A 24,204-nucleotide genomic window follows, 5' to 3' on the forward strand; every position below is an offset into this window, starting at 1 on the left:
ATTCGACATCGGTGAGGCCTCATCTGGAGTACTGTGTCCAGTTTTGGGCCCCACACTACAAGAAGGATGTGGAAAAATTGGAAAACACCCAGTGGAGGGCAACAAAAATGATGAGGGGACTGGAGCACATGACTTACGAGGAGAGGCTGAGGGAACTGGGATTGTTTAGTCTGCGGAAGAGAAGAATGAGGGGGGATTTGATAGCTGCTTTCAGCTACCTGAGAGGTGGTTCCAAAGAAGATGGCTCTAGACTATTCTCAGTGGTAGAAGATGACAGGACAAGGAGTAATGGTCTCAAGTTGCAGTGGGGGAGGTTTAGGTTGGATATTAGGAAAAACTTTTTCACTAGGAGGGTGGTGAAACACTGGACTGCGTTACCTAGGGAGGTGGTAGAATCTCCTTCCTTGGAAGTTTTTAAGGTCAGGCTTGACAAAGCCCTGGCTGGGATGATTTAATTGGGGATTGGCCCTGCTTTGAGCAGGGGGTTGGACTAGATGACCTCCTGAGGTCCCTTCCAACCCTGATATTCTATGATTCTAAGGTGGAAAGGGCGCAGAAGGGAGCGCGTTCCTGCCGGGCTGAGCGTGGCGCGCAGGGCGTGAGCTCTTGACGGGGTTACAGGGGAAACAGGGGATCTCGGAGAGAGGCATGTCCCCAGTTGTGTGATGTGGAGGTGGGGTGTCTGTGTGTCAGAGACGCCTGCAGGTCATGCTGGCTTGGAGACATCCAGGAGTCCTGGCTCCCAGCCCCTCCCCGCTCTGAGCCACCAGACCCCACTCCCCTCCCAGAACCGGGGGGAGAACCCAGGAGTCCTGGCTCCCAGCCCCCCCCCCCCCCAGCCCACCAGCCCCCACTCCCCTCCCTGGAAGCTCAGGATCTGTTCCTTTGTCATCCGTAAGATCCTTTTGCAGAAAAAAAACCCCACTGACGAATTTGCAGGGGGCGGGGGGGTGGTTAACACGGCTGCCCCCGCATGTCCAGTGCTGCTCCCTGCTGCCAAGTCCATGCGTTGGGGGGGAATCCGGGTTTTCGAACCCAATCTTTAAAAAAGGGAAGAAGGAGGATCCTGGGAACTACAGGCCAGTCAGCCTCACCTCAGTCCCTGGAAAAATCATGGAGCAGGTCCTCAGAGAATCAATCCTGAAGCACTTACATGAGAGGAAAGTGATCAGGAACAGTCAGCATGGATTCACCAAGGGAAGGTCATGCCTGACTAATCTAATCGCCTTTTATGATGAGATTACTGGTTCTGTGGATGAAGGGAAAGCAGTGGATGTATTGTTTCTTGACTTTAGCAAAGCTTTTGACATGGTCTCCCACAGTATTCTTGTCAGCAAGTTAAGGAAGTATGGGCTGGATGAATGCACTATAAGGTGGGTAGAAAGCTGGCTAGATTGTCGGGCTCAACGGGTAGTGATCAATGGCTCCATGTCTAGTTGGCAGCCGGTGTCAAGTGGAGTGCCCCAGGGGTCGGTCCTGGGGCCGGTTTTGTTCAATATCTTCATAAATGATCTGGAGGATGGTGTGGATTGCACTCTCAGCAAATTTGCGGATGATACTAAACTGGGAGGAGTGGTAGATACGCTGGAGGGGAGGGATAGGATACAGAAGGACCTAGACAAATTGGAGGATTGGGCCAAAAGAAATCTGATGAGGTTCAATAAGGATAAGTGCAGGGTCCTGCACTTAGGATGGAAGAATCCCATGCACCGCTACAGACTAGGGACCGAATGGCTAGGCAGCAGTTCTGCGGAAAAGGACCTAGGGGTGACAGTGGACGAGAAGCTGGATATGAGTCAACAGTGTGCCCTTGTTGCCAAGAAGGCCAATGGCATTTTGGGATGTATAAGTAGGGGCATAGCGAGCAGATCGAGGGACGTGATCGTTCCCCTCTATTCGACACTGGTGAGGCCTCATCTGGAGTACTGTGTCCAGTTTTGGGCCCCACACTACAAGAAGGATGTGGATAAATTGGAGAGAGTCCAGCGAAGGGCAACAAAAATGATTAGGGGTCTAGAGCACATGACTTATGAAGAGAGGCTGAGGGAGCTGGGATTGTTTAGTCTGCAGAAGAGAAGAATGAGGGGGGATTTGATAGCTGCTTTCAACTACCTGAAAGGGGGTTCCAAAGAGGATGGCTCTAGACTGTTCTCAATGGTAGCAGATGACAGAACGAGGAGTAATGGTCTCAAGTTGCAATGGGGGAGGTTTAGATTGGATATTAGGAAAAACTTTTTCACTAAGAGGGTGGTGAAACACTGGAATGCGTTACCTAGGGAGGTGGTAGAATCTCCTTCCTTAGAGGTTTTTAAGGTCAGGCTTGACAAAGCCCTGGCTGGGATGATTTAACTGGGAATTGGTCCTGCTTCGAGCAGGGGGTTGGACTAGATGACCTTCTGGGGTCCCTTCCAACCCTGATATTCTATGATTCTATGAACGTGGGGTGGGGCTGACGGCCCCCCGAGCTGGGCAGAATGGCTCAGGAGATCAGCAAGCGCCCCCTGCCCCCTCGCAGGAATGGGCTCAGGCTCTCTGCAAACTCAGGCAGACGTCGGGCTCAGAGACACTTCACTGAAAAAGGCAGGAGCCCACAGGTGTGGCGTGACTCCGGGAGCTGGGGCCTGGAGCACCGAGGCCGGGGGGAGCAGGAGTGCAACCTCGGAGCATCCTTTCCAGGGCTGGCATCCGGCAGGACCAGCTGCTGGGAGCCTGGATGCCGGCTAAATATAGCTGGAACGTCCTCAACTTGTTATGGTCCCGGGAGCTGCCAAGACGTCACTCAGCCGGCCCGGGGAGCTGGGAGGCCTTGTAAAGGCAGCCGTGTGCCGGCCAGAGCCGGCCCCTTGTCAGAGCCGGGGCCCAGCCGGCTTAAAAGGGGGATGCCAGGGTCTGCGCCTGGTTCCCCGTTCGCTGCTCAGCCTCTGTCTGGGTTTGGCCTAGAGCTCGCTGCCCTCCCAGAGCCAGGGAGAGAACCCAGGAGTCCTGGCTCCCAGCCCTGCCTGCTGTAACCCACCAGCCCCTGCTCCTCTCCCAGCGCCAGTCCTGGCTCCCAGTCTCACCAGTCTCTCCCAGTTTGAAAGCTGGGAATATTTATTTACGTTATCATCTCTTCAGAGCAGGGGCTGCGTCTCGCCCTGAGTCTGCGACGCGCCCGGCACAGGGCAGGTTCCTGACCTCGGCGGGGCCCCGGGGTGGGGGTGGGGGCTGGCTGGACATGTGCCCCGCACCCGCTCGCTCACCCCGTGTGCCGTCTCCCCACAGGTATCACCAATCCCAAGCTGACAAAAGATGCTCCCAAAAACTTCACCTTTGATTATTCCTACTGGTCCCACACCTCGGTGAGTGCGCGGAGAACTGGGGGTGCGGAGCCGGGAGGGCTGGGAGCCAGGACGCCTGGGTTCTCTCCCCGGCTCTGGGAGGGGAGTGGGGGCTGGTGGGTTATAGCAGGGGGGGCTGGGAGCCAGGACTCCTGGGTTCTCTCCCCAGCTCTGGGAGGGGAGTGGGGGCTGGTGGGTTAGAGCGGGAGGAGCCAGGACACCTGGGTCCCCTCTCCAGCTCTGGGAGGGGAGTGGGGGCTAGGAGTTGGAGGCGGGGGATTGAGGGGCACTGGCAGAGCCACAGAGGGCCCCCACCCCGTGACCGTGTCTCCTCGCCCCCCCAGGAGGAGGACCCCAGCTTCGCCTCCCAGCGGCAGGTTTACCAGGACATCGGGGAGGAGATGCTGCTTCACGCCTTCGAGGGCTACAACGTCTGTATCTTCGCCTACGGCCAGACTGGGGCCGGCAAGTCCTACACCATGATGGGCAGGCAGGAGCCGGGGCAGCAGGGGATCATCCCCCAGGTGGGCACCGGGGGGCCGTGCTGGGGGGGCTCCGGGGGGGGCGCCGTGCCATGTTTTCATGCTCCTCTCCTTGTGTCTCGCTCCAGCTGTGTGAGGATTTGTTCGCCCGGGTCACCGAGAGCCACTCCCCCGACCTGTCCTACTCCGTGGAGGTGAGTCGCCCGCCCTGACCTCCCCTCGGGCCCCCCAGCGTGACCCAGACTCCCCCCAGCGCTCCCCCAACTCTGACTCCCGGCCCTTCCCTGTCCCCAACCTCCCCAGCACGAACCCGACCCCCCCGATCTCCCCCTCAGACCCTCAAGTGTGACCCTGACCCCCCCCCCCCAAGACCCTCCAGTGGTTCCCGACCCCTCCAGTGCTCCCCCAACTGACCCCCAGCCCCTCCCTGCCCCCCGACCTCCCCAGTGTGATCCTCTCCACCACCCTCCAGACTCTCCCAGTGCTCCCCCGGCCCCCGCCATGCCCCCTCCAACCCCGCTCCCACTCCCCGCCCCCCCAGCACTGCCCCGCCCCTGCCCTCATGGCCATCTCCCCCCGCCCCAGGTGAGCTACATGGAGATCTATTGCGAGCGGGTGCGGGACCTGCTGAACCCCAAGAGCCGGGGGAACCTGCGGGTTCGGGAGCACCCCATCATGGGTCCCTACGTGGAGGACCTGTCCAAGCTGGCCGTCACCTCCTTCGCCGACATCGACGACCTCATGGACTGCGGGAACAAGGCCAGGTGAGAGCCCCGCCCCCGGCTGCGGGGAACCCAGGAGTCCTGCCTCATCAGCCGCTTCAGGAGCTGGGGCTGGGAGCCAGGACTCCTGGGTTCTCTCCCCGGCTCTGGGAGGGCACTGGGGGCTGGTGGGTCAGAGCAGGGGGGGCTGGGAGCCAGGACTCCTGGGTTCTTACCCCCCTCCCCGTCTCTCACCCCGCCCAGGACCGTGGCTGCCACCAACATGAACGAGACCAGCAGCCGCTCGCACGCCGTGTTCACCATCGTCTTCACGCAGAGGAGACACGATGAGCTGACCGACCTCGACACCGAGAAGGCAATGCGGGGGTCAGGGCACTGGTGGGGCTGGCCAGGCCCGGTCACCCATAGCGGGCCAAGCCTGGCTGGGAGGGGGCGGGGCCAGGGCCAGGCCTGGAGCGAGTTTCCTGGTTCTCAGCCTGGCTCAGTGAGCTCAGGGCAGGCTGGGGCGGGGGTGTTGGGGGGGCGGCATACGAAGCCGCTGCCAGTCCAGCCCTCCTGACCCCCCCCCCCTCCCCTGCTTCCCCCTGCCCAGGTCAGCAAAATCAGCCTGGTGGATCTGGCCGGCAGCGAGCGAGCCGAGTCATCCGGCGCGAAGGGCATGAGGTTAAAGGTGAGGGGGGGGCCCCCAGAACTGTTAACCCCCCACCCCCGAAGCTGCTGCCCCTTGGGGGGCAGGGGAGGGGTGGGGGGCGCTGGAGCAGAGCGTCGGCCACGGGGCTTCGGGAGTGCTGCTGGATTTGCCTGTGGGAAAGGGCTAAACCCCCCACAGTTCAACAGGAGCCAGGGAGCTAAGACCCCCCCACACACAATCGGGGAACTGGCTGAGCCCCCCCCACAATTGGGGTGGTCTCCTGAGGGGGCCGGCTGGCCGAAGCCCCGTGGGCACGGCTACTCAAACGCAGCCGGAGTGGGTGGTCCTGTGCTGGCGTCTTGGTGGGGCCGGACCCGGGGGGGTGGGGGGTCTCTTTAACCCCCCTTAACGCGCCGGCGCTCCCTCCCCTCCGCAGGAAGGTGCGAACATCAACAAATCCCTCACCACGCTGGGGAAGGTGATCTCCGCCCTGGCCGAGATGGTGAGTGCTGGGGGTGGGGGGATCACACACACACACCCACAACTGACTTCGGGGTCCCTGTAGTGCCAGGCCCTGGGGGTCAAGCTAGGATCAGGGCCCCCTGAGTCCCGGCACACCAGACCCCTGGGAGCGACTCATCCCCCTCGGCCAGGACCCGGGTGCCCAGTCTCGGGGTTCTCGGTCCCCGCGGAGCCCCCAGGTTAGCACGGAGACACCCCACCTGGCCAAGCTGCCGGGGTTCCCCATCTGTCTCCGGCACCGCCAGTCCTGGGGAGGGGGCATCGGGGGTGGGTTTTGCCTCCCAGCTGTTGCACCAAGGGGAAACTGAGGCAGGGGTTGGCCTCTCCAGGATATAGTACAACTAATCCCCGCTGGGTCGTGTTGGGGGCGTCAGCCCCTTCCCCAGCAGGGCCCCCCCCCAATCATGTTCTTACCCCCCCCGTTATTCCCTCGCTCCAGCAAAACAAGAAGAAGAAATCCGATTTCATCCCTTACCGCGACTCGGTTCTCACCTGGCTGCTCAAGGAGAATCTGGGTAAGGCCCCCCCATCCCTCAGCAGTGGGGGTGCACTGTGTGGGGAGGGGGCTGCAGGCAGGGAGGGGGGCACGGGACAATCCTGGTCAGGGGGGTGGGATATGGGTGTGGCCGCTGGGGGAATGGGGGGAAAAGGAGGGTATCCCTTGGGGGGTACGAGATAATGGGGGGAGGGAGGCCCCCCCGGCTAATTAACCTTCCCTCCCCCCCGCAGGCGGTAACTCCCGCACGGCCATGATCGCCGCCCTGAGCCCAGCCGACATCAGCTACGAGGAGACGCTCAGCACCCTCCGGTGAGCCCCAAGGGGTGGGGGGCTGGTGCGTGTGTCTGAGGCGCGGGGGAGGGATGGATGGATGGAAAGGGGTGGGGATGTGGGGCGGGGGCTGGGCGCATGCCGGGGGGCAGGGCTGCTCTCTCTCGTCCAGGGTCGCTGACGACACCCCCCCCCTCCCTGGTCCCCCCCAGCTACGCGGACCGCACCAAGCAGATTCGGTGCAACGCGGTGATCAACGAGGACCCCAACGCCCGGCTCATCCGGGAGCTGAAGGAGGAGGTGGCCCGGCTCAGGGAGCTGCTCTTCGCCCAGGGCCTCTCCGACTCCCCCCTCCCCGGCGGTGAGTGCCCCCGCCCCCAGCACACATGCACAGGGGGCAGAGTTAAGGGGATTTGGTGGGAGGGGATGGACAGGGTTCCCCCACTAAACGCTGGTGGCTAGAATGGGGGAGAGGGAGTGGGTGGGGAAAGGGGGCTCTGTTTTTAAAGTGGGGTCTGCCCCCCCAACCCCCACCCCGTTGGGCAGCGCTCTGGGCATGGGGACAGGGCAGGCCAAGGCCGTGGTTACATGGGGGTGGTATAGGGGAAGTGGACGTGGGAGGGGGCACAGGAGGAGCTGGGGGCGTGACCAGCCCCTCAACCCCCCCAATGCTTCGTTCCAGGCTTGAAGCGGGAGGAGCCCGACAGCCACCCCCCTGCTCCCGCACTGCCCTACGACCCCACGGCCGAGCCCCAGTCCCTCGCCCCCCTCAACGGGGGGTCCGAGCCCTTCCCCACCCTGGAGGAGCAGGTCATCTGCACAGAGGAGGCTATGGAGAGGCTGCAGGTAGGGGATATAACTGCCCCCCAACCTTGAACAATTCCCCCACCAGCCCCCCAGATCCCACAGCCTGCCCCCCAGCGGCCAGCCCCCTTTCTCTAGCTCAGTTTGCACCAGAGCCGGGGAGTGAACCCAGGAGTCCTGGCTCCCAGCCCCCCCTGCTCTGACCCACCAGCCCCCACTCCCCTCCCAGAGCCGGGGAGAGAACCCAGGAGTCCTGGCTCCCAGCCCCCCCGGCCCTGGCATGTCAGACAGTCTCCCCACGAACACCCCAGTCTCCTGCTCTGGGCAGGGTGGGGCAGGTGAGGGGTGCAGGGACCTGGCTCATCGGGGTGAGGAGAGACGGGTCCCCCCTGTGCTGGGGGTGACCTGAGCCCAACTCTCCTTCGGCCTGCGCAGGAGACGGAGAAAATCATCGCGGAGCTGAACGAGACGTGGGAGGAGAAGCTGCGGAAAACCGAGGCCCTTCGGATGGAGAGGTGAGCACTGGGACTGACCTCGCCCAGAGGTGGGCGCATCTCGGCCCCGGGCGAGGGGTCCCCGTGTCACCCGCCGCCCTGCCCCAGAGGTGGGCGCATCTCGGCGCCAGGCGAGGGGTCCCTGTGTCACCCGCCGCCCCGCCCCAGAGGTGGGTGCATCTTGGCGCCGGGCGAGGGGTCCCTGAGTCACCCACCACCCTGCCCCAGAGATGGGTGCATCTCGGCGCCGGGCGAGGGGTCCCTGGATAACCAGCCACCCCGCCCCAGAGGGGGCCGCATCTTGGTGGAAGTTTGGGGGGCGCATGGGGCAGTGACGTGGGTCTCTCGCCGCAGGGAGGCGCTCCTGGCCGAGATGGGCGTGGCCGTGCGGGAAGACGGTGGCACGGTGGGGGTCTTCTCCCCGAAAAAGGCAAGTGGCGTGGGGCTGGGGGGCTCATCGGGAAGCAATGGGGTGACACCACAGACAGGCGGCGTCCGTCCAGCCCTGCGCAGAGCCCAGCCGAGATCGGGGTCGGTGCCGGGTGCCCCACAGAACCACCCGCTCCCCAACTTTTCCCTCTGTAATTACCCCCCATCCCTCTCTGCACCCAACGCTCGTCAGTCCCCTCCATCCCAGAATCCCCCGGGGTGGGGCTCTTCTCCGTGGCGGGGGGGGGGGGGCGGGCCGGGCCCCCCAAAGCCCTGCCCCCCTGCTGACCAGCTCCCCCTCTGCAGACCCCGCACCTGGTGAACCTGAACGAGGACCCGCTCATGTCGGAGTGCCTGCTGTATCATATCAAGGACGGCGTGACCAGGTGCGGGGCGGGCTGGGGTACCGCGGGGGGGGTGGGGTGGGGGGCAGGTTTGGGGTGTCCTGCCCTGCCCCCCTCTCACCTCCCCCCCCCCCCGTCTCCCCGCAGGGTGGGCCAGGTGGACGTCGACATCAAGCTGACGGGGCAGTTCATCAACGAGCAGCACTGCCTTTTCCGGAGCCGCACCGGCCCCACCGGGGAAGGTGGGAATGGGGGGGCCCCCCGAGTCCCCAACCAGCACCCCCAGGCTTCGTCTCTCCCCTGGGCAAACTGGTCACCTGGGTGTTTTGTTCCCGGCCCCCCCGCCAGGCTACAAAGTGGGGGCCGGGCTCTGCGCCCCGGTACCCCGTCGCCGTCACACCTGCCCAGCACCGATCCCACCCCTGAGATACGGGGGAAACTGAGGCACGCACACGGTATTCAGACAAAACCATTGAGAACGTTCCCGCTTCGGCACAGTGGGGTCCTCGGGGGCAGGACGCTCCCTGAGCTGGGCTCCCCCCTCCCCTGCCCCACAAAAGGGGGGGGGTTGGGGGCGGGCAGGGGGAGTCTCTTGCAGACCCGGACCAGGGCCGCACTGACCCTAACGCTTCTTTCCCCCTCTTTTGTGCTGGCGGGAGGCGGCCGAGACGCGGAGCCACCCAGGTACGGATTGCTGGTGCCCCCCGCACACGCACCCCGCCGCCGGTGTCCGTGGGTCGTCCCCCCTGCACTCCCGGTCCCCAACAGCCAGCCCCACGGCGCGGGGCAATCATCCCTCCCACAAGCTGTGTGCCAGGAGTTCCCCCACCCCACGCCTGGCACTCACCTCCGATCCACCCTTTCCGTGGGACTGGGACCCCCACTGCCCCCCTTCACAGGCACGTCTCACGGGGGCTCCCTCTCCCCACAGCCATTGTCACGCTGGAGCCGTGCGAGGGGGCTGAGACCTACGTCAACGGGAAGCAGGTGACGGAGCCGCTGGTCCTGAGGTCAGGTAGGGGCAACTCCTCAGACGCCTGGGTTCTCTCCCCGGCTGTGGGAGGGGAGTGGGGCTGGTGAGTGAGAGCAGGGGGGGCTGGGAGCCAGGACTCCTGGGTTCTCTCCCCAGCTCGGGGAGGGGAGTGGAGGCTGGGGGGCTGGAGGAGGCGCCAGGGCTCCTGGGTTCGATCCCTGCGTCTGCCCCCTCCCGCTCAGGTAACCGCATCGTGATGGGCAAGAACCACGTTTTCCGCTTCAACCACCCGGAGCAGGCGCGGCTGGAGCGGGAACGCAGCGCCCCCGCCGAGCCCCCGGCCGAGCCCGTCGACTGGAACTTCGCCCAGCGCGAGCTGCTGGAGGAGCAGGGCATCGACATCAAGCTGGAGATGGAGAAGAGGTGGGGGCCCGGGCCCCCCGGCTCCCAGAGCACACGGCGGGAATGCCAGAGAGACCCCCAAGGCCTTCTGGGATTGGGGGGATGGGCTGCCCCGCCCAGGGGGATTTTGGGCCTGGGGAGTGGGGCGTCCCCCTGCCCCGCCCCGGGGGGTTCTGGTGCGGGGGGCTCGTCCCCAGGTGGGGGTCGAGGGGGCTGCCCCAGTCTCATGGCGTCTCCCACCCCAGGCTCCAGGACCTGGAGAACCAGTACCGCCGGGAGAAGGAGGAGGCCGATCTGCTCCTGGAGCAGCAGAGGCTGGTAAGGGGGCGGTGGGCTGAGGGGGCTGGATTTGGGGGGCAGGGAGCTCAGGCAGGCAGGAGACAGCGGAAGGGGAGGGGCGAGCAAACGGGGGCGGTCTCAGATTTCCTGGGGGGGGCAGAGTGAGGTGGGGCGATTGGGCTGGACAGGCTGGGGATGAGGGGGGCCATTCTGACCCCCCCCCCCCCCCCGTCCTGTGTCTTTCACACACACCCCCTGGACGTGGGTATAGACAAGCCGGTCAGGGGTGTGAGGCTAGAATACGGGGCACAGAGCCAGGACAGGGGTGCCAGCCGGCGGCGCTGACCCCGTCTCTCCCCATCCCGGCAGTACGCGGACTCGGACAGCGGGGACGACTCGGACAAGCGCTCGTGCAAGGGGCACTCATGCGAGGAGGGGCGGGGAGGGGCCGGGGAGGGAGCCGCGGAGCCGGCTCGGGGGCGCCGGCCGGCGGTGCTGACCCCGTCTCTCCCCATCCCGGCAGTACGCGGACTCGGACAGCGGGGACGACTCGGACAAGCGCTCGTGCAAGGGGCACTCATGCGAGGAGGGGCGGGGAGGGGCCGGGGAGGGAGCCGCGGAGCCGGCTCGGGGGCGCCGGCCGGCGGTGCTGACCCCGTCTCTCCCCATCCCGGCAGTACGCGGACTCGGACAGCGGGGACGACTCGGACAAGCGCTCGTGCGAGGAGAGCTGGCGGCTCATCTCCTCGCTGCGGCAGAAGCTGCCGGCCACCAACGTGCAGAGCATCGTGAAGCGCTGTGGCGTGCCCAGCAGCGGCAAGCGGCGGGAGCCGCTCCGGGTCTACCAGATCCCCCAGCGCCGGCGCCTGGGCAAGGACCCCCGCTGGGTCACCCTGGCCGACCTGAAGATGCAGGCGGTGAAGGAGATCTGCTACGAGGTGGCGCTGAACGACTTCCGCCAGGCCCGGCAGGAGATCGAGGCCATGAGCATCGTGAAGATGAAGGAGCTGTGCCGGCTCTACGGGAAACGCGACCCCAACGAGAAGGAGAGCTGGCGGGCCGTGGCCCGGGACGTCTGGGACACCGTGGGCGGGGGCGAGGAGCCGGAGGGCCGCGGAGGCGGGGGCGCGAACCCGGCGGTGGACGACCTGCGGGCCCACATCGACAAGCTGACCGACATCCTGCAGGAGGTCAAGATCCAGAACAACATGAAGGACGAGGAGATCCGGGCCCTGCGCCACCGCATGGTGAAGATGGAGAGGGTCATCCCCATCTCCTCGGTGAGCGGAGAACCCAGGCGTCCGGGCTCCCCACCCCTGGCTCTGACCCACCAGCCCCCACTCCCCTCCTGGGTTTGCTCCCCGGCGCTGGGAGTCCTGGCTCCCAGACTCCCCTCCTCTTACCCACCACCCTCCCACAGCCAGGGAGTGAACCCAGGAGTCCTGGCTCCCAGCCCCCCCCTGCTCTTACCCACCAACCCCACCCTCCCAGAGCCGGGGAGAGAACCCAGGCGTCCGGGCTCCCAGCCTTCCCTGCTCTCACCCACCAGACCCCACTCCTCTCCCCTCCCAGAGCTGGGGGGCGAACCCAGGAGTCCTAGCTCCCAGCCCCCCCTGCTCTCACCCACCAGATCCCACTCCCCACCCAGCGCTGGGGAGAGAACCCAGGAGTCCTGGCTTTGTTGTGTACTGGCCACTTCCCACCAGCAGGAGGAGCCCAAGCATCATGTCTGTCCACTGCCTTGGGCTCAGCAGGGTCTAGTTTCAGACTAGTCTGGACGAGCAGGGGGCTGCGGGTCGGGCGTGAGGGGCACCGTCCAGGACCACATTGTGTCAGGCGCTGTACATGCACAATGCAGCCGTGTCGTATGCCAAGGGCCAGGCCCCCAGCCTCCTGCCCAGCAGTGGAAGGGACTCGGGGCCTGGCTCCCAGCCCCCCTTGCTCTAACCCACCCGCCCCCGCTCCCCTCCCAGAGCCGGGGAGAGAACCCAGGAGTCCTGGCTCCCCGCCCCCCCCCCCCCCACTCTAGTTCCCCAGCGCTCTCTGCTCCAGAGGTGGAACTCAGGTATCTTGCCCCCTAACACCTCCCCCGTGTGCTGGCAGGAGGACGGGGCGGACGAGGACCTGGAGAACGACTGGAGCTCCCCGCTGTTCGAGGCGGGGCTGGTGGACGAGGCGGGGTCCCGGGACCGGCCGGGGAGCCCGGAGTCCCTGTGTGCCCGGGAGGAGCCGGAGCGGAGCTACGCGCGGGTGTGCCGGCTGATGGAGCAGGACCCGGCTTTCCGGCGCGGCCGCCTCCGCTGGCTGAAGCAGGAGCAGGCCCGGCTCCAGAACCAGCAGCAGCTCGGCAAGGGCCTCCGGCGCCAGCCCCACGCCCCCGGCAAGTTCGTGCCCCCCCAGGACTGCAAGCTGCGTTTCCCCTTTAAGAGCAACCCCCAGCACCGCTACTCCTGGGGCCCCAACACCGCCTTCATGGTGGCCGGTGGCGAGGAGCCGGAGCCGGAGGGCGACAGCCTGGGGCAGGAACCAGCCCCGGGGTCGCCCCGGCCCCGGCGCCCCTACAGCCCCGGCGGCCCCCAGCACAAACACTGCAGCCGGCAGCCGGGCCAGCGTCCCCACCGGCGCAGCTCCCTGGACGGGGGGAGCCGGGCCAAGCCCTCCCGCCCCGGCGCCCCGGAGCACTACCAGTCCCACAAGCACAACTATTACCCGCAGCAGCACCAGCCTTACCCGCAGCACCGCCCCTACCTGGCCCCCCGCCAGCCCTACGCCGCCCCGCCCCGCATGCGCCGGCAGCGCTCGGCCCCCGAGCTGCAGGAGCAGGAGACCCCGGTGTAACCGCCGCCGCCCCCCCCCCCCCGGGGAGGGCCGGGAGGCCGCCTCTGGCGTGGAGGGTCCTGGGGAAAGTCAGAGACGGCAGCCAAGCTGCGGAGGATCATGGGAACGTGAGACGAGCCGCAGCGGAGTGTGGGGAAGCCAGGGGGCGACGGTGGCGCTGCACATGCTCGCTGTTAGGGCGAGCCACGGGGGCTCGTGGGAAAAGCAGGGAGTGGAGGATCATGGGAAATTGGGGCGGGCCGCCGAGGGTCATGGGAAAGTTGCAGGGGGGAGTAACTGCGGCGCTGCAGAGGACCACGGGACGTTACGGTGAGCCATGTTGGATCCTGGGACGATTGCGGAGTAGAGGATCATGGGAAATCAGGGTGAACTGCAGAGGATCATGGGACATTAGGGTGAGCCATGTTGGATCATGGGGAAAATCAGGGAGTGGAGGATCATGGGAGATTGGGGCAAGCCATGGAGGATCATGGGAAGTCAGGGTGAACTGCGGAGGATCATGGGACATTAGGGCGAGCCATGTTGGATCATGGGGAAAATCAGGGAGTGGAGGATCATGGGAGATTGCGGCAAGCCAGGGGGGCTCATGGGAAAATTGCAGAGTGGAGGATCATGGGGAAATCAGGGTGAACCGTAGAGGATCATGGGGAAAAGCAGGGAGTGGAGGATTGTGAGAAATCAGGGTGGGTTGCAGAGGATCATGGGAAATGGAGCCAGGGGTCAAGTTGCAGAGGATTGTGGGAAGTGGGGATGGGGCGGGTGAGCTGCAGAGGACTGTGGGAGATCAGCTCCCATTCTGGGCATGGGTGGGAAACTCCCCAGGGAGCCAGCCGGCTTGCCCCATGCCCCCAGGGGTCTCTGGGTGCTGGTGCTGGGAAGAGTGGGGGGACCCCTGGTCCCGAAGGCCCCTGCCCCTGGGGGTGCATCGCCCACCTTGGGCCCTGCTCACCCAAGGACAATCAGGTTAATTGTAAACCCCCCCTTCCTGGTTGCACCCTGGGGGGGGGGCTTGTCTTGGCCGCCCCACCCCATACAGCTGCTACTGGAGGGGGCTGCAGGGCATGGGGTCTCCCACAAGCCAGAACAATGGGGGGAGGGGGTAAATGAAGCCACTGGAGTAGGGGCCAGATGTGGGACTGGGGCTGCAGGGGGTATCAGGACTCCTGGGTTCTCTCCCTGGCTCTGGGAGGGGAGTGGGGGCTGGTGGGCCCCAGGACTTGCATTTCCCTGGCTGTGGTTGGGGGGCTGGTGTCTAGATGGGTCCTGAGCCTTTAAGTGGGTGGGTGTGGGGGGGGTTCACAGCTGTCCCCCAGTCCTGCCCCCCTGGCCTCAGCAAAGGTCTGGCTGATTTCCAAAGACTCCAGTGCCCCCCAGCTTTGAGGTCCCCCCTCCCCGCAAGGGGGGGGCAAGGGTAGAGAGGGACAAGCCCTGCCCCCCTCAGGTGCTGAAGCCCACACACCAAGACATTCACTGCCTTCAGGACCCCCCCCCAGTGGTGTCCCCCCCACAACTCAGCCCCCACAACCCAGCAGCGTGACCCCCCCCCATTCAGGAACCAACTCCTGTTCCCCTAGAGCCCAGAACCCCCCCACCAGGGGTCCCTCAGCTCCCCCCCAGGAGGAGTTGTGGCCTGTGTGTGTTGTGTTTCGTGCATGCTGCTGACACCCTCACCCCCCCCTCCGTTCTCTGTGGTTGGATTTATTCTTTGGGGGGGGGCAGGCCCAGGAATTATATTGTGCTGTCCCTCCCCCCTGTATTAAACGTGTAAACTGCCTCTGTGTCGTGAACCCGTGTCCTTCGGGGGGGGGACAGAGCTGGGCTAGCAGGGGCTGGGGGTTGGGAGTGAGGGGCACCGGCAGAGCTGGGGGGGGCCCAGGACTGGGCTAGCAGCAGCGAGGGCCTCTGCCTCAGTTTCCCTGCCTCTGTCCTCACTTTGCCCCCCTACCCCCGTGGGCAGAGCTCCCGCTGGCCCGGCTGGGCAGGCAGGTTGCCCAGGGTCACGGCTTCATGCCCAGCAGCGCTTGGCTCTGCCATGAAAGCCCCTCACCGCCGGCTGTTTGTTCTCCAGCCGCGCTCCCCGTGGGGCCGGGGGGTGGGGGGCAGGAAAGGGGGCGTTCACGCCTTGTGACTCAGCCCCGTGGGCCGCCGGCTTCGTGGCTGCGGCGGCCAGAACTGGGCCTGGCTGGGGCGGGCCCTGGGGAACTGCCCGCCACAGGAATCCTGGCACTGGACCGCGGCCTTGACCCCGAGCCGGGGGTGGGGCCCAGGCTGGGGGGCAGGAGCAGAAGAGGGGCCAGCGGGAAGCTGCAGCCAGCTCTGGGGGGCAGGGTGGCAGCTATTTATACAAGACTCCCCCCCCGCAGTACCAGGGGAGAGCACCCCCTGTTGAGCCCCCCACTCCCTGAAGCACACGACCCCTTAGGCTGCCCGGGGCAGTGGGGCCAGCCCCCCTCGTCCACCACTCACATTGGGGCTATGACCCCCTAGTGCCACATTGGGGGTGGGGAGGGAAAGGGGGGGTCAGAGCAAGGACCTCAGCCCCCCCTAAAGCTAACAGCCTCTGCATCATGGCCCCCTGCCACCACCATGCCCAGCCCCCCATAACCTTCCTGCCCCATAGCTCCCTCCCCAGCCCATTGCCCCCCCACTACACCCCAGCCCCCCAGGTTTGTAGCTCAGGGCAGTCGCTGAGCGTTAGGGTCCTGGGGTCCCTGTAGCTGGGGGAGGGGACAGACAAGGGGACCCCAGAACTGTACCACTTTGGGGGGGCCCTCCCCCCACCCCAGGGGAGATTTCCCCAGCTTCCCCCACCCCGTAAATCACCCTCCAGGACCCCCAATGGACCCCCAGGAACCCACCCCAGCTCCCCCCACACACCCCTCCACCCCTAATGGACCCCCAGGAACGCCCCCAGTCCCCCCCAGACACCCCTCCACCCCCCAGGACCCCCAATGGACCCCCAGGAACCCACCCCAGCTCCCCCCAGACACCCCTCCACCCCCCAGGACCCCCAATGGACCCCCAGGAACCCCCCAGACACCCCCCATCCCCCAGGGCCCCTCCCCCCTCATCTGGTAGACCCTCCCACGCCGCATCCCCATTGGCCCGACCCTGCCTCCCACCCCCATTGGCTCCCAGGGCCGCCCGCCCCTCCCCCTCCCCGAGCGCGCGGGGCCGTTTCCACCTCCCCGGTCGCTGATTGGCCGTCGCCCCCCCGCGCCACGTCAGCACCGCCCGAGAGGGAATGGGCCCCGCCCCCAGGGAATCCCCCAGCCAGCCCCTCCCCCCACAGACCCCTCCCCCAGGGAATCCCCCAGCCAGCCCCTCCCCCACAGACCCCTTCCCACAAGCCCCTCCCCCAGGGAATCCGCCAGACAGACCCCTGCCCCACAGACCCCTCCCCCAGGGAATCCCCCAGCCAGCCCCTCCCCCCACAGACCCCTTCCCACAAGCCCCTCCCCCAGGGAATCCCCCAGCCAGCCCCTCCCCCCACAGACCCCTTCCCACAAGCCCCTCCCCCAGGGAATCTGCCAAACAGACCCCTGCCCCACAGACCCCTCCCCCAGGGAATCCCCCAGCCAGCCCCTCCCCCCAAGGACCCCTCCCCTAGGGAATCCCCCAGCCAGCCCCTCCCCCCACAGGCCCCTCCCCCCAGGGAATCCTCTGTCCCTCCCCCCGCCCGCGCCCCCGCCCCTCCCCCCCCAGCTCCTTCCCATTAAGGCTGCGCTGAGCCCGACCCGCCGCTTCCCGGCCCGTCCGCGCAGGGACCAGACCGGACCGGACCCGAACCGGACCCAGCCCCAGCATGAGCCCGGCCCGGAGCCCGCTGCTGCTGCTGCCGCTGCTGTGGGGCTGCGCCATGGGGCAGAGCGACCCGAACCCCGCCCCCGCCCCTGCCCCTAACGCCACGAGGTACCGCAGCCCCCCATCCCCGCCCCGCAACTCCCCCTGCCCCCAATCCCTGCCCCATGACTCCCTCAGCTCCCCCGACCCCCCATCCCTGCCCCCAGCCCCGATCCCTGCCCCAGAACTCCCCCTGCCTCCCCAACCCCCTATCCCTGCCCCACGACTCGCCCAGCCCCAGATCCCTACCCCATGACTCCTCCAGCTCCCCCTGATCCCCTGCCCCACAACTCCCCCTGCCCACAGCTGCCCCCCAGCCCCGATCCCTGCCCCACAACTCCCCCTGCCTCCCCAGCCCTGCCCCCTGACTCCTCCAGATCTCTCCTGCCCCCATCCCTGCCCCATGACTGCCCCAGCTCCCCCGATCCCCCTGTGCCACAACTCCCCCTGCCCCCCAGCTCCCTCCACCCCCCCATCCCTGCCCCAAGCCCTGCCCCACAACTTCCCCTGCTTCCCCAGCCCTGCCCCACAACTGCCCCTGCCCCACGACTCCCCCAGCTCCCCTCTGCCCCCGATCCCTGCCCCCCAGCTCCCCCAGCCCCTGATCCCTGCCCCAGCTGGGCGCTGCGGGTCGGGAGTGGGGGGCACCGTCAGGGCCGGGGGGAGCCGGGGGGGCCGGGACAGGCCCGGTTCCAGCACATCTGGAAGGTTTTAGCGATGGGAGCCGAAGCTGCCAGATGTCGGGGATGAGCCAAAATCTCTGGATTCTCTGAATTCTCCTGGGGGGGGAGCAGCTGGGGGGGAGCAGCTTGGTGGGGGGGGAGGGCCAGGCTGGGACCCCAGGGACAGGTGGGGGGAGGTGAAAACCGGATTCTTATGGTCACCAAATCTGGGGGTCAGAGGCCAGATAGAGCCGGCTCCGGGGACCTGACACCCCAATATTTGGGGCTTTGTCTTCTAGACACCCACTCCTGCCCCCCGGAAAATGAGCGTCCCGGGCTTCCCACACCTGGCAGCCCCGTGCCCCGTGGCGGGCCGGGCGTCCGCAGCGCCACGCCCGTGGGCGAGGCGGGGGCCCCTGCCCGGGCTGAGCGTCAGGGGGACGGCGGGGGGCAGGCCGGGGGGCGCTGGTCCCCACTGGGGGCTGGGGCAGGCCATGCCGGGGCACACGGACCAGGCCGGGACCTGGGGCCGCTCGCTTGGGTGATCACCAGCGTGTCTGGAGGCCCCACGAGGCAGGATGGGCCCCCCTCCCCGCGCCCGGGGCCTGGCCGCGCTCCCAGCCCCCGGCGTCCGGGCCAGGACAAACAGATGCTGGATCCTGGATGCTGACACCAGCTGCCTCCCCCGCGCCCCGCCAGGGCCCAGGGCCAGAGGGGAGCCCAGGGCCAGGCTGGCAGGGGGCTGCGGGTCGGGAGTGAGGGGCACCGGCAGGGCTGTGGGTCGGGAGTGAGGGGCACCAGTAGGGCTAGGGGGAGCCCAGGGCTAGCAGGGGCTGCGGGTTGGGAGTGAGGGGTACTGGCAGAGCTGGGGGGGCAGGGCTGGGCTGGCAGGGGGCTGTGGGTCGGGAGTGAGGGGCACCGGCAGGGCTGGGGGGAGCCCAGGGCTAGCAGGGGGCTGTGGGTCGGGAGTGAGGGGCACCGGCAGGGCTAGGGGGAGCCCAGGGCTACCAGGGGGGCTGCAGGTCGGGAGTGAGGAGCACCGACAGTGCTGGGGGGAGCCCAGGGCTAGCAGGGGGCTGTGGGTCGGGAGTGAGGGGCACCGGCAGGGCTGTGGGGGGCTGTGGGTCGGGAGGGAGGGGCACCGGCAGGGCTGGGGGGAGCCCAGGGCTAGCTGGGGGCTGTGGGTCGGGAGTGAGGGGCACCGGCAGGGCTGGGGGGAGCCCAGGGCTAGCAGGGGGCTGTGGGTCGGGAGTGAGGGGCACTGGCAGGGCTAGCGGGAGCCCAGGACTAGCAGGGGGCTGCGGGCCGGGAGGAAGGGGCCCCGAGTGACTGTGACTCTGGGGGTCTCTCCCAGGCCCGTGTTCCTGTGCGGCGGGGAGCACGTGGGCGACTCGGGGTACATCGCCAGCGAGGGGTTCCCCAACCACTACCCGCCCAGCAAGACCTGCACGTGGACTATCACGGTACGGAGGGCGATGGCGGGGCCGGGGCGGGATGTGGGGAGATCGGGGTGCGGGTGAGGTGGGGGCATGGGGCAGCGCTGGCGGGGGGGTGTCTGAGCCCTCACCCGGCCACAGACCCCCCCCCAGCCGGCCCCCCGCTCACCCGCGGCCTCTCCCCCCCAGGTGCCCGAGGGCCAGGTGGTGATGCTCTCCTTCCGGGTCTTCGACCTGGAGCCGGACCCCGGCTGCCGCTACGACTCGCTGGAGGTCTTCAACGGGCCCTCGGCCGGCGCCCAGAGCCTGGGCCGCTTCTGCGGCACCTTCCGGCCGGGGGCCCTGCTCTCCACCGGCCGCCACATGCTGCTCCGCATGGTGACGGACGAGGGCACCGGGGGCCGCGGGTTCCTGGTCTGGTTCAGCGCCGGCCTGCCCCACGTCAACGGTGAGAGCCCCTCGGCGGCCCGCCCGCCCCGCTGGGGGCTCCCGCATGCTCCCCCCGGGGGGAGGCTGGCTGCAGGGGGACCCCCCCCGTGGGTGCATGGCCGCTGGGGCTCCCAGGGGAGGCTGGGGAATCGTTACCCACAATGCACCTGCACCGACGCCAGGGCAGAGAGGATGCTGGGAAATCGTTACCCACAATGCACCTGCACCGACGCCAGGGCAGAGAGGATGTTGGGAAATCGTTACCCAAAATGCACCTGCACTGATGCCGGGGCAGAGAGGATGCTGGGAAATCGTTACCCACAATGCACCTGCACCGACGCCAAGGCAGAGAGGAGTTGGGTAATCGTTACCCACAATGCACCTGCACCGACGCCAAGGCAGAGAGGATGCTGGGAAATCGTTTCCCACGCCTGCTCCTCCCCGGCCGTCGTAACCCCCCCGGTGCCTGCGCCCCGTGTCTCCGGCTTGCAGGCCCCCGCCCCTGCCTGCCCCCCAGCAGCTCCCCCCACCCATCCCAACCTGCGGGACCTTTTGCAGGCCGGCCGCGCGGAAGGCAGAAGTGGGGCGCCAACCATATAGACTCCCGGTTGGCCTGGGAGCCCTGGCATTACTGGGACGGTGAGTATCCGGCCGCCTGCCCTCTCCCCCCGCCGGCAATGGCGCCCCCTGCAGGTGGCGGGGGGCTGGGGCGGGCGCAGAGACCGGCCCCCCAGCCCTGGGGGAAGCCGTGGCCCATCCGCCCCAGCTCTGCCCCCCGGGGGCGCCATTGTGGTCGGATCGCAGCCTGGGGCAAAGGGGCTGGAGGCGCAGAGAGGATGCTGGGTAATCGTTACCCACAATGCCCTGCACTGACGCCAGGAGCAGAGAGGATGCTGGGTAATCGTTACCCACAATGCCCTGCACTGGCACCAGGAGCAGAGAGGATGCTGGGTAATCATTACTCACAATGCCCTGCACTGGCACCAGGAGCAGAGAGGATGCTGGGAGCGTGTTACCCACAATGCCCTGCACTGACGCCAGAGGCAGAGAGGATGCTGGGAGCGTGTTACCCACAATGCCCTGCACTGACGCCAGGGCAGAGAGGATGCTGGGAGCGCGTTACCCACAATGCCCTGCACTGACGCCAGGAGCAGAGAGGATGCTGGGAGCGTGTTACCCACAATGCCCTGCACCGACGGGGGTGTGACGATGAGGGGGAGCTCCCCCTCCATCCTGTGCACCTCCAAACCAGCCGCCTTCTCCCCCCAGCCCGGGATCTGACCCCCGCATCGCCGTCCCATTGCTGTGTCCGGTGGGGGCTGCGGGGGGGGGCTTGGCTGCTGGACAGGGTGAGACTCCCCCCACCCCCGGCCGCCTGCTTCTGCCCCGCCTGTCGGTCCCCCCCGCCGCTCCCCCCACGGCCTGTAATTACCAACCGCGGCATCCGTGGAAATTGCTGGTTTTTACCAGGCCGTCTCCCCCCTCCCCACTCCTGGCGCCACTGCCCCCCCCCCCCAATCCTATCCCACTGCTGCCCATCTCCCCCCCCTTCCCCCCCCACCAAGGGCCAATGCCCCCAAAGCCGTGGGCTGAGCAAACACGGGCCCAGGCAGGGCGACGCCGGCTGCTTCGGGGCCTGTGGGACGTCGGCCCTGTGGCCCCGCGCCGCCCCAGAGCTGGCCGCACCCGACGAGGGGCTCGGAGCATGGGCGGGGGGGCTCCGAGGGGGGGCGGAGCTGGCTCCTGTGCCTCATGCAGAAGCGAGTGGGGGGGCTCACGCCCAGAAGGGCCAGGGGGGCACCAGTGCAGGGGTTTGCACGTGGGCAGGTGCCTGTTTGCCGGCCCCGAGTGGGTGGGCGCTTTGCACGCTTGCCGGGGGTGTGCACGCTCAGGCGGGGGTTTGCACATGGGCGGGCGGTTCGCACACTCCCCGGTCAGGTTCCCAGGACTGCGCGGGGCCCCTCGCACGGACAGGCAGAGGTGTTCGCACGGCTGGTGGGGGGCTGCACGTTCGCACGGCAACCCCCGGGCCCCGTTGGACAGGCAGGGAGGAGTTTGCACGCCTGCCATTGCACACACATGCGGCGAGGGCTGCACGGGCAGGCAGCGCGTTGTCCGTTTCCTCACAGCCTGGTGGATTTGCACAGACCTGCTCTTGGGCACCGCACCGGTGCACAGCCTTCCACATGCACGGTGCCCTGCGTCTTTGCACACTCAGGTCCACGTGTGCATGCTCTCACTCTTATGCTCATGTGCAAACTGCTCTGTGCACACTCACCTGTATCCTTGCCCATCCGACTCACGCAGCCTTCACGTGCGTGCACACCTGTTTTTGCACACTGACACGCCCGTTTCCCTGTGCACACCCCTGTCTCGCCCCCAGCCCAGGCAGGCTCCTTCGTCTGCATGCTTCCCTGTACGGCATGACTGCATTCTCCCAAGCTCACCCTTGTTGCACAATTCCTGTGCACCCTGATGCCCTGCACGGCCAGTGAGCACACGCTCTTGCACACTTGCTGTGCACACTCACCCCTCTCTTCTCTCCGCTCTGAGCCGGGCGCGCTCCCATTTGCCCCCGGGGGTGCCCACGGGGAGAAGGTGGCGGGACGGGCGCCCGCTGGGTCTCCCCCTCGCTGACCTGCCCCCCCGTGTCTTGCAGAGCATCAGTTCTGCGGGGGGAAGCTGGAGAAGCCCCAGGGCAGCCTCAAGACCCCGAACTGGCCCGAGAGCAACTACCCGGCCGGGATCAGCTGTTCCTGGCACATCATCGCGCCCCCAGGCCAGGTATGGGGGAGTGGGGCGGGTGGGGCTGGGAGGTGGGGGTCACTGTGGTGGGTGGGGCAGGGGATGCAGAGGGTCCATGTGGCAGGAAGGGGCTGAGGGGCGGGCGGAGGGGAAATGTGGGCGGGGCTCAGGCACCAGAGGGGCGGGGCTGACTCCATGCCACGCCCCCCAGGTGGTGGAACTGACCTTCGGGAAGTTCGACGTGGAGGACGACACCTACTGTCGTTATGACTACGTGGCCGTTTTCCACGGGGGGGCCACCGACGACTCCCGGCGCGTCGGCAAGTTCTGCGGGGACCGCGCCCCCGGGTGAGCCCCCGCCCCGGCGCCCCCCCACAGGGGCCCATTCCCCACCCCCTCCCGAGCCAGCCGGGCCCCACCCTGGGGCCGGCGCCCGGCGCAGGAGGGATTTCTGACCCGTCTCCCCCGCAGCCCCATCTACTCGGAGGGGAACGAGCTCCTGGTCCAGTTCGTCTCGGATCTCAGCGTCACGGCCGACGGCTTCGCCGCCTCCTACACCGTCAAGAGTCCCGCCGAGGCGGCCGACAAGGCCCCGAAACCCGCCCCCGGGATCTTCCCCGGCTCCAAACCGGGCCAGGCCGGCACCAAGCCCGCCCCGAAACCGAAACCCGAGCCCAAACCCACCACCCGGGCCCCGCCCGAGGCCGAGCCGCCCAGCGCCCAGACGCCGGGTAAGATGGGCCCGTGCGAACCCGGGCCATGCACAGCCCAGCCGGTGCCCCTCACTCCCGACCCGCAGCCCCCTGCCAGCCCAGCCCCGCCCCCCAGCTCCACCGGGGCCCCTCACTCCCGACCCGCAGCCCCTGCCAGCCCAGCCCCGCCCCCCCAGCTCCACCGGGGCCCCTCACTCCCGACCCGCAGCCCCCCTGCCAGCCCAGCCCCGCCCCCCCAGCTCCACGGGGCCCCTCACTCCCGACCCGCAGCCCCTGCTAGCCCTGGGCTCCCCCCAGCCCAGCCGGCGCCCCTCACTCCCAACCACAGCCCTCTCCTAGCCCAGCCCTGCCCCCCCCAGCCCCGCCGGCGCCCCTCACTCCCAACCCACAGCCCCCTGCCAGCCCAGCCCTGCCCCCCCCCATCTCTGCCAGTGCCCCTCACTGCCGACCCACAGCCCCCTGCCAACCCAGCCCCCCCATCTCTGCCGGTGCCCCTCACTCCCAACCCGCAGCCCCTGCTAGCCCAGCCGGTGCCCCTCACTCCCGACCCGCAGCCCCCCCCCATGGTAATTCTAGGCTGTGTTGGGGCAGGTTTGGGCAGGGGGGTCCCTGGGCTGTGTGATTTGTGGGAGGGGGTGTGGGTCGGGGGAAGCTGCCCCCCCAGGCTGAGCACTAACCCCCTCATCTCCCTCCAGCCAAGCTTCAGTGCCCCCAGAAATGCCGCCGGTCGGGAAGTCTCCAGGGCCACTTCTGTGCCAATGACTTCGGTAAGGGACCCGGGAGTCCGGGGAGGGAGGAGGGGGGGGCTCCCCTGACTCTGGGCCAAGCACCCCAAAAAACTCACACCTGGCCCCCGTGCCCTGTCTCACAGTTATCACCGGCACCGTGAAAACCGCCGTGCGAGGGGCCGGCAACCGGGTCACAGCCACCATCTCGCTCCTCAACACGTACAAGGCCGGAGCCCTGAGCCTGCCCAGGCCGAGAAAGGGGCCACCCTGCGCCTGGAGGTCCCCTGCCGCCAGTGCCCCGCCCTCAAGAAAGGTGAGCGAGCCCCGCCCCAGAGGTGGCCGCATCTCGGCGCCGGGCGAGGGGTCCCCGAGTCCCCGGCCGCCCCACCCCAGAGGTGGGCGCGTCTCCCACCTCTCCTGATTCTCTCGGTCTCTCCCCCTCCCCCCTCAGGTTCCAGCTACATCTTCATGGGCCGGTGGACGGCGAGGGGCTCGGTAAATGCTCCCCGAAAGCTTCGTGGTCCCGTATCGCCCGCAGCAGCACCAGGTCCTCACCACGCTCAGCAAGCGGCCGTGTGGGGGGGGGCCCAAGAGGAACGCTTGAGCCCGGAGGGGCTGGGGTTTGGGGTGTCGGGTCTGACC

General features: G+C 67.5%; 2 protein-coding genes across 2 annotated transcripts in view; both read left to right on the forward strand.

Moving 5' to 3' along the window:
* KIF1C (kinesin family member 1C) overlaps positions 1–14,105 on the forward strand; it is a 35,289-nt gene extending 21,184 nt beyond the window's left edge. Inside the window, exons 3-22 of the mRNA XM_074941447.1 lie at positions 3,262–3,338; positions 3,662–3,841; positions 3,928–3,993; positions 4,385–4,563; positions 4,765–4,876; positions 5,114–5,191; positions 5,589–5,654; positions 6,114–6,189; positions 6,404–6,482; positions 6,656–6,804; positions 7,126–7,289; positions 7,683–7,762; positions 8,096–8,171; positions 8,477–8,556; positions 8,662–8,756; positions 9,446–9,529; positions 9,730–9,910; positions 10,135–10,207; positions 10,846–11,448; positions 12,272–14,105. Coding sequence (XP_074797548.1) covers positions 3,262–3,338; positions 3,662–3,841; positions 3,928–3,993; positions 4,385–4,563; positions 4,765–4,876; positions 5,114–5,191; positions 5,589–5,654; positions 6,114–6,189; positions 6,404–6,482; positions 6,656–6,804; positions 7,126–7,289; positions 7,683–7,762; positions 8,096–8,171; positions 8,477–8,556; positions 8,662–8,756; positions 9,446–9,529; positions 9,730–9,910; positions 10,135–10,207; positions 10,846–11,448; positions 12,272–13,006 — 3,233 coding nt within the window. The 3' untranslated portion in view covers positions 13,007–14,105. The remainder of the gene's footprint in view (positions 1–3,261; positions 3,339–3,661; positions 3,842–3,927; positions 3,994–4,384; positions 4,564–4,764; positions 4,877–5,113; positions 5,192–5,588; positions 5,655–6,113; positions 6,190–6,403; positions 6,483–6,655; positions 6,805–7,125; positions 7,290–7,682; positions 7,763–8,095; positions 8,172–8,476; positions 8,557–8,661; positions 8,757–9,445; positions 9,530–9,729; positions 9,911–10,134; positions 10,208–10,845; positions 11,449–12,271) is intronic.
* A 2,619-nt stretch (positions 14,106–16,724) lies between these two features.
* On the forward strand, positions 16,725–24,202 carry PCOLCE (procollagen C-endopeptidase enhancer). The gene is given in 12 exon segments (XM_074941154.1): positions 16,725–16,918; positions 18,866–18,974; positions 19,137–19,395; positions 19,935–20,015; positions 22,036–22,160; positions 22,333–22,469; positions 22,593–22,852; positions 23,530–23,601; positions 23,706–23,806; positions 23,809–23,875; positions 24,014–24,059; positions 24,061–24,202. Coding segments are annotated over 12 exon segments (1,470 nt in total). The 5' UTR covers positions 16,725–16,811; the 3' UTR covers positions 24,167–24,202.
* Positions 24,203–24,204: the final 2 nt, after the last annotated feature.

Source organism: Natator depressus, chromosome 28 (genome assembly GCF_965152275.1).
Source record: "Natator depressus isolate rNatDep1 chromosome 28, rNatDep2.hap1, whole genome shotgun sequence".
NCBI lineage: Eukaryota > Metazoa > Chordata > Testudines > Cheloniidae > Natator > Natator depressus.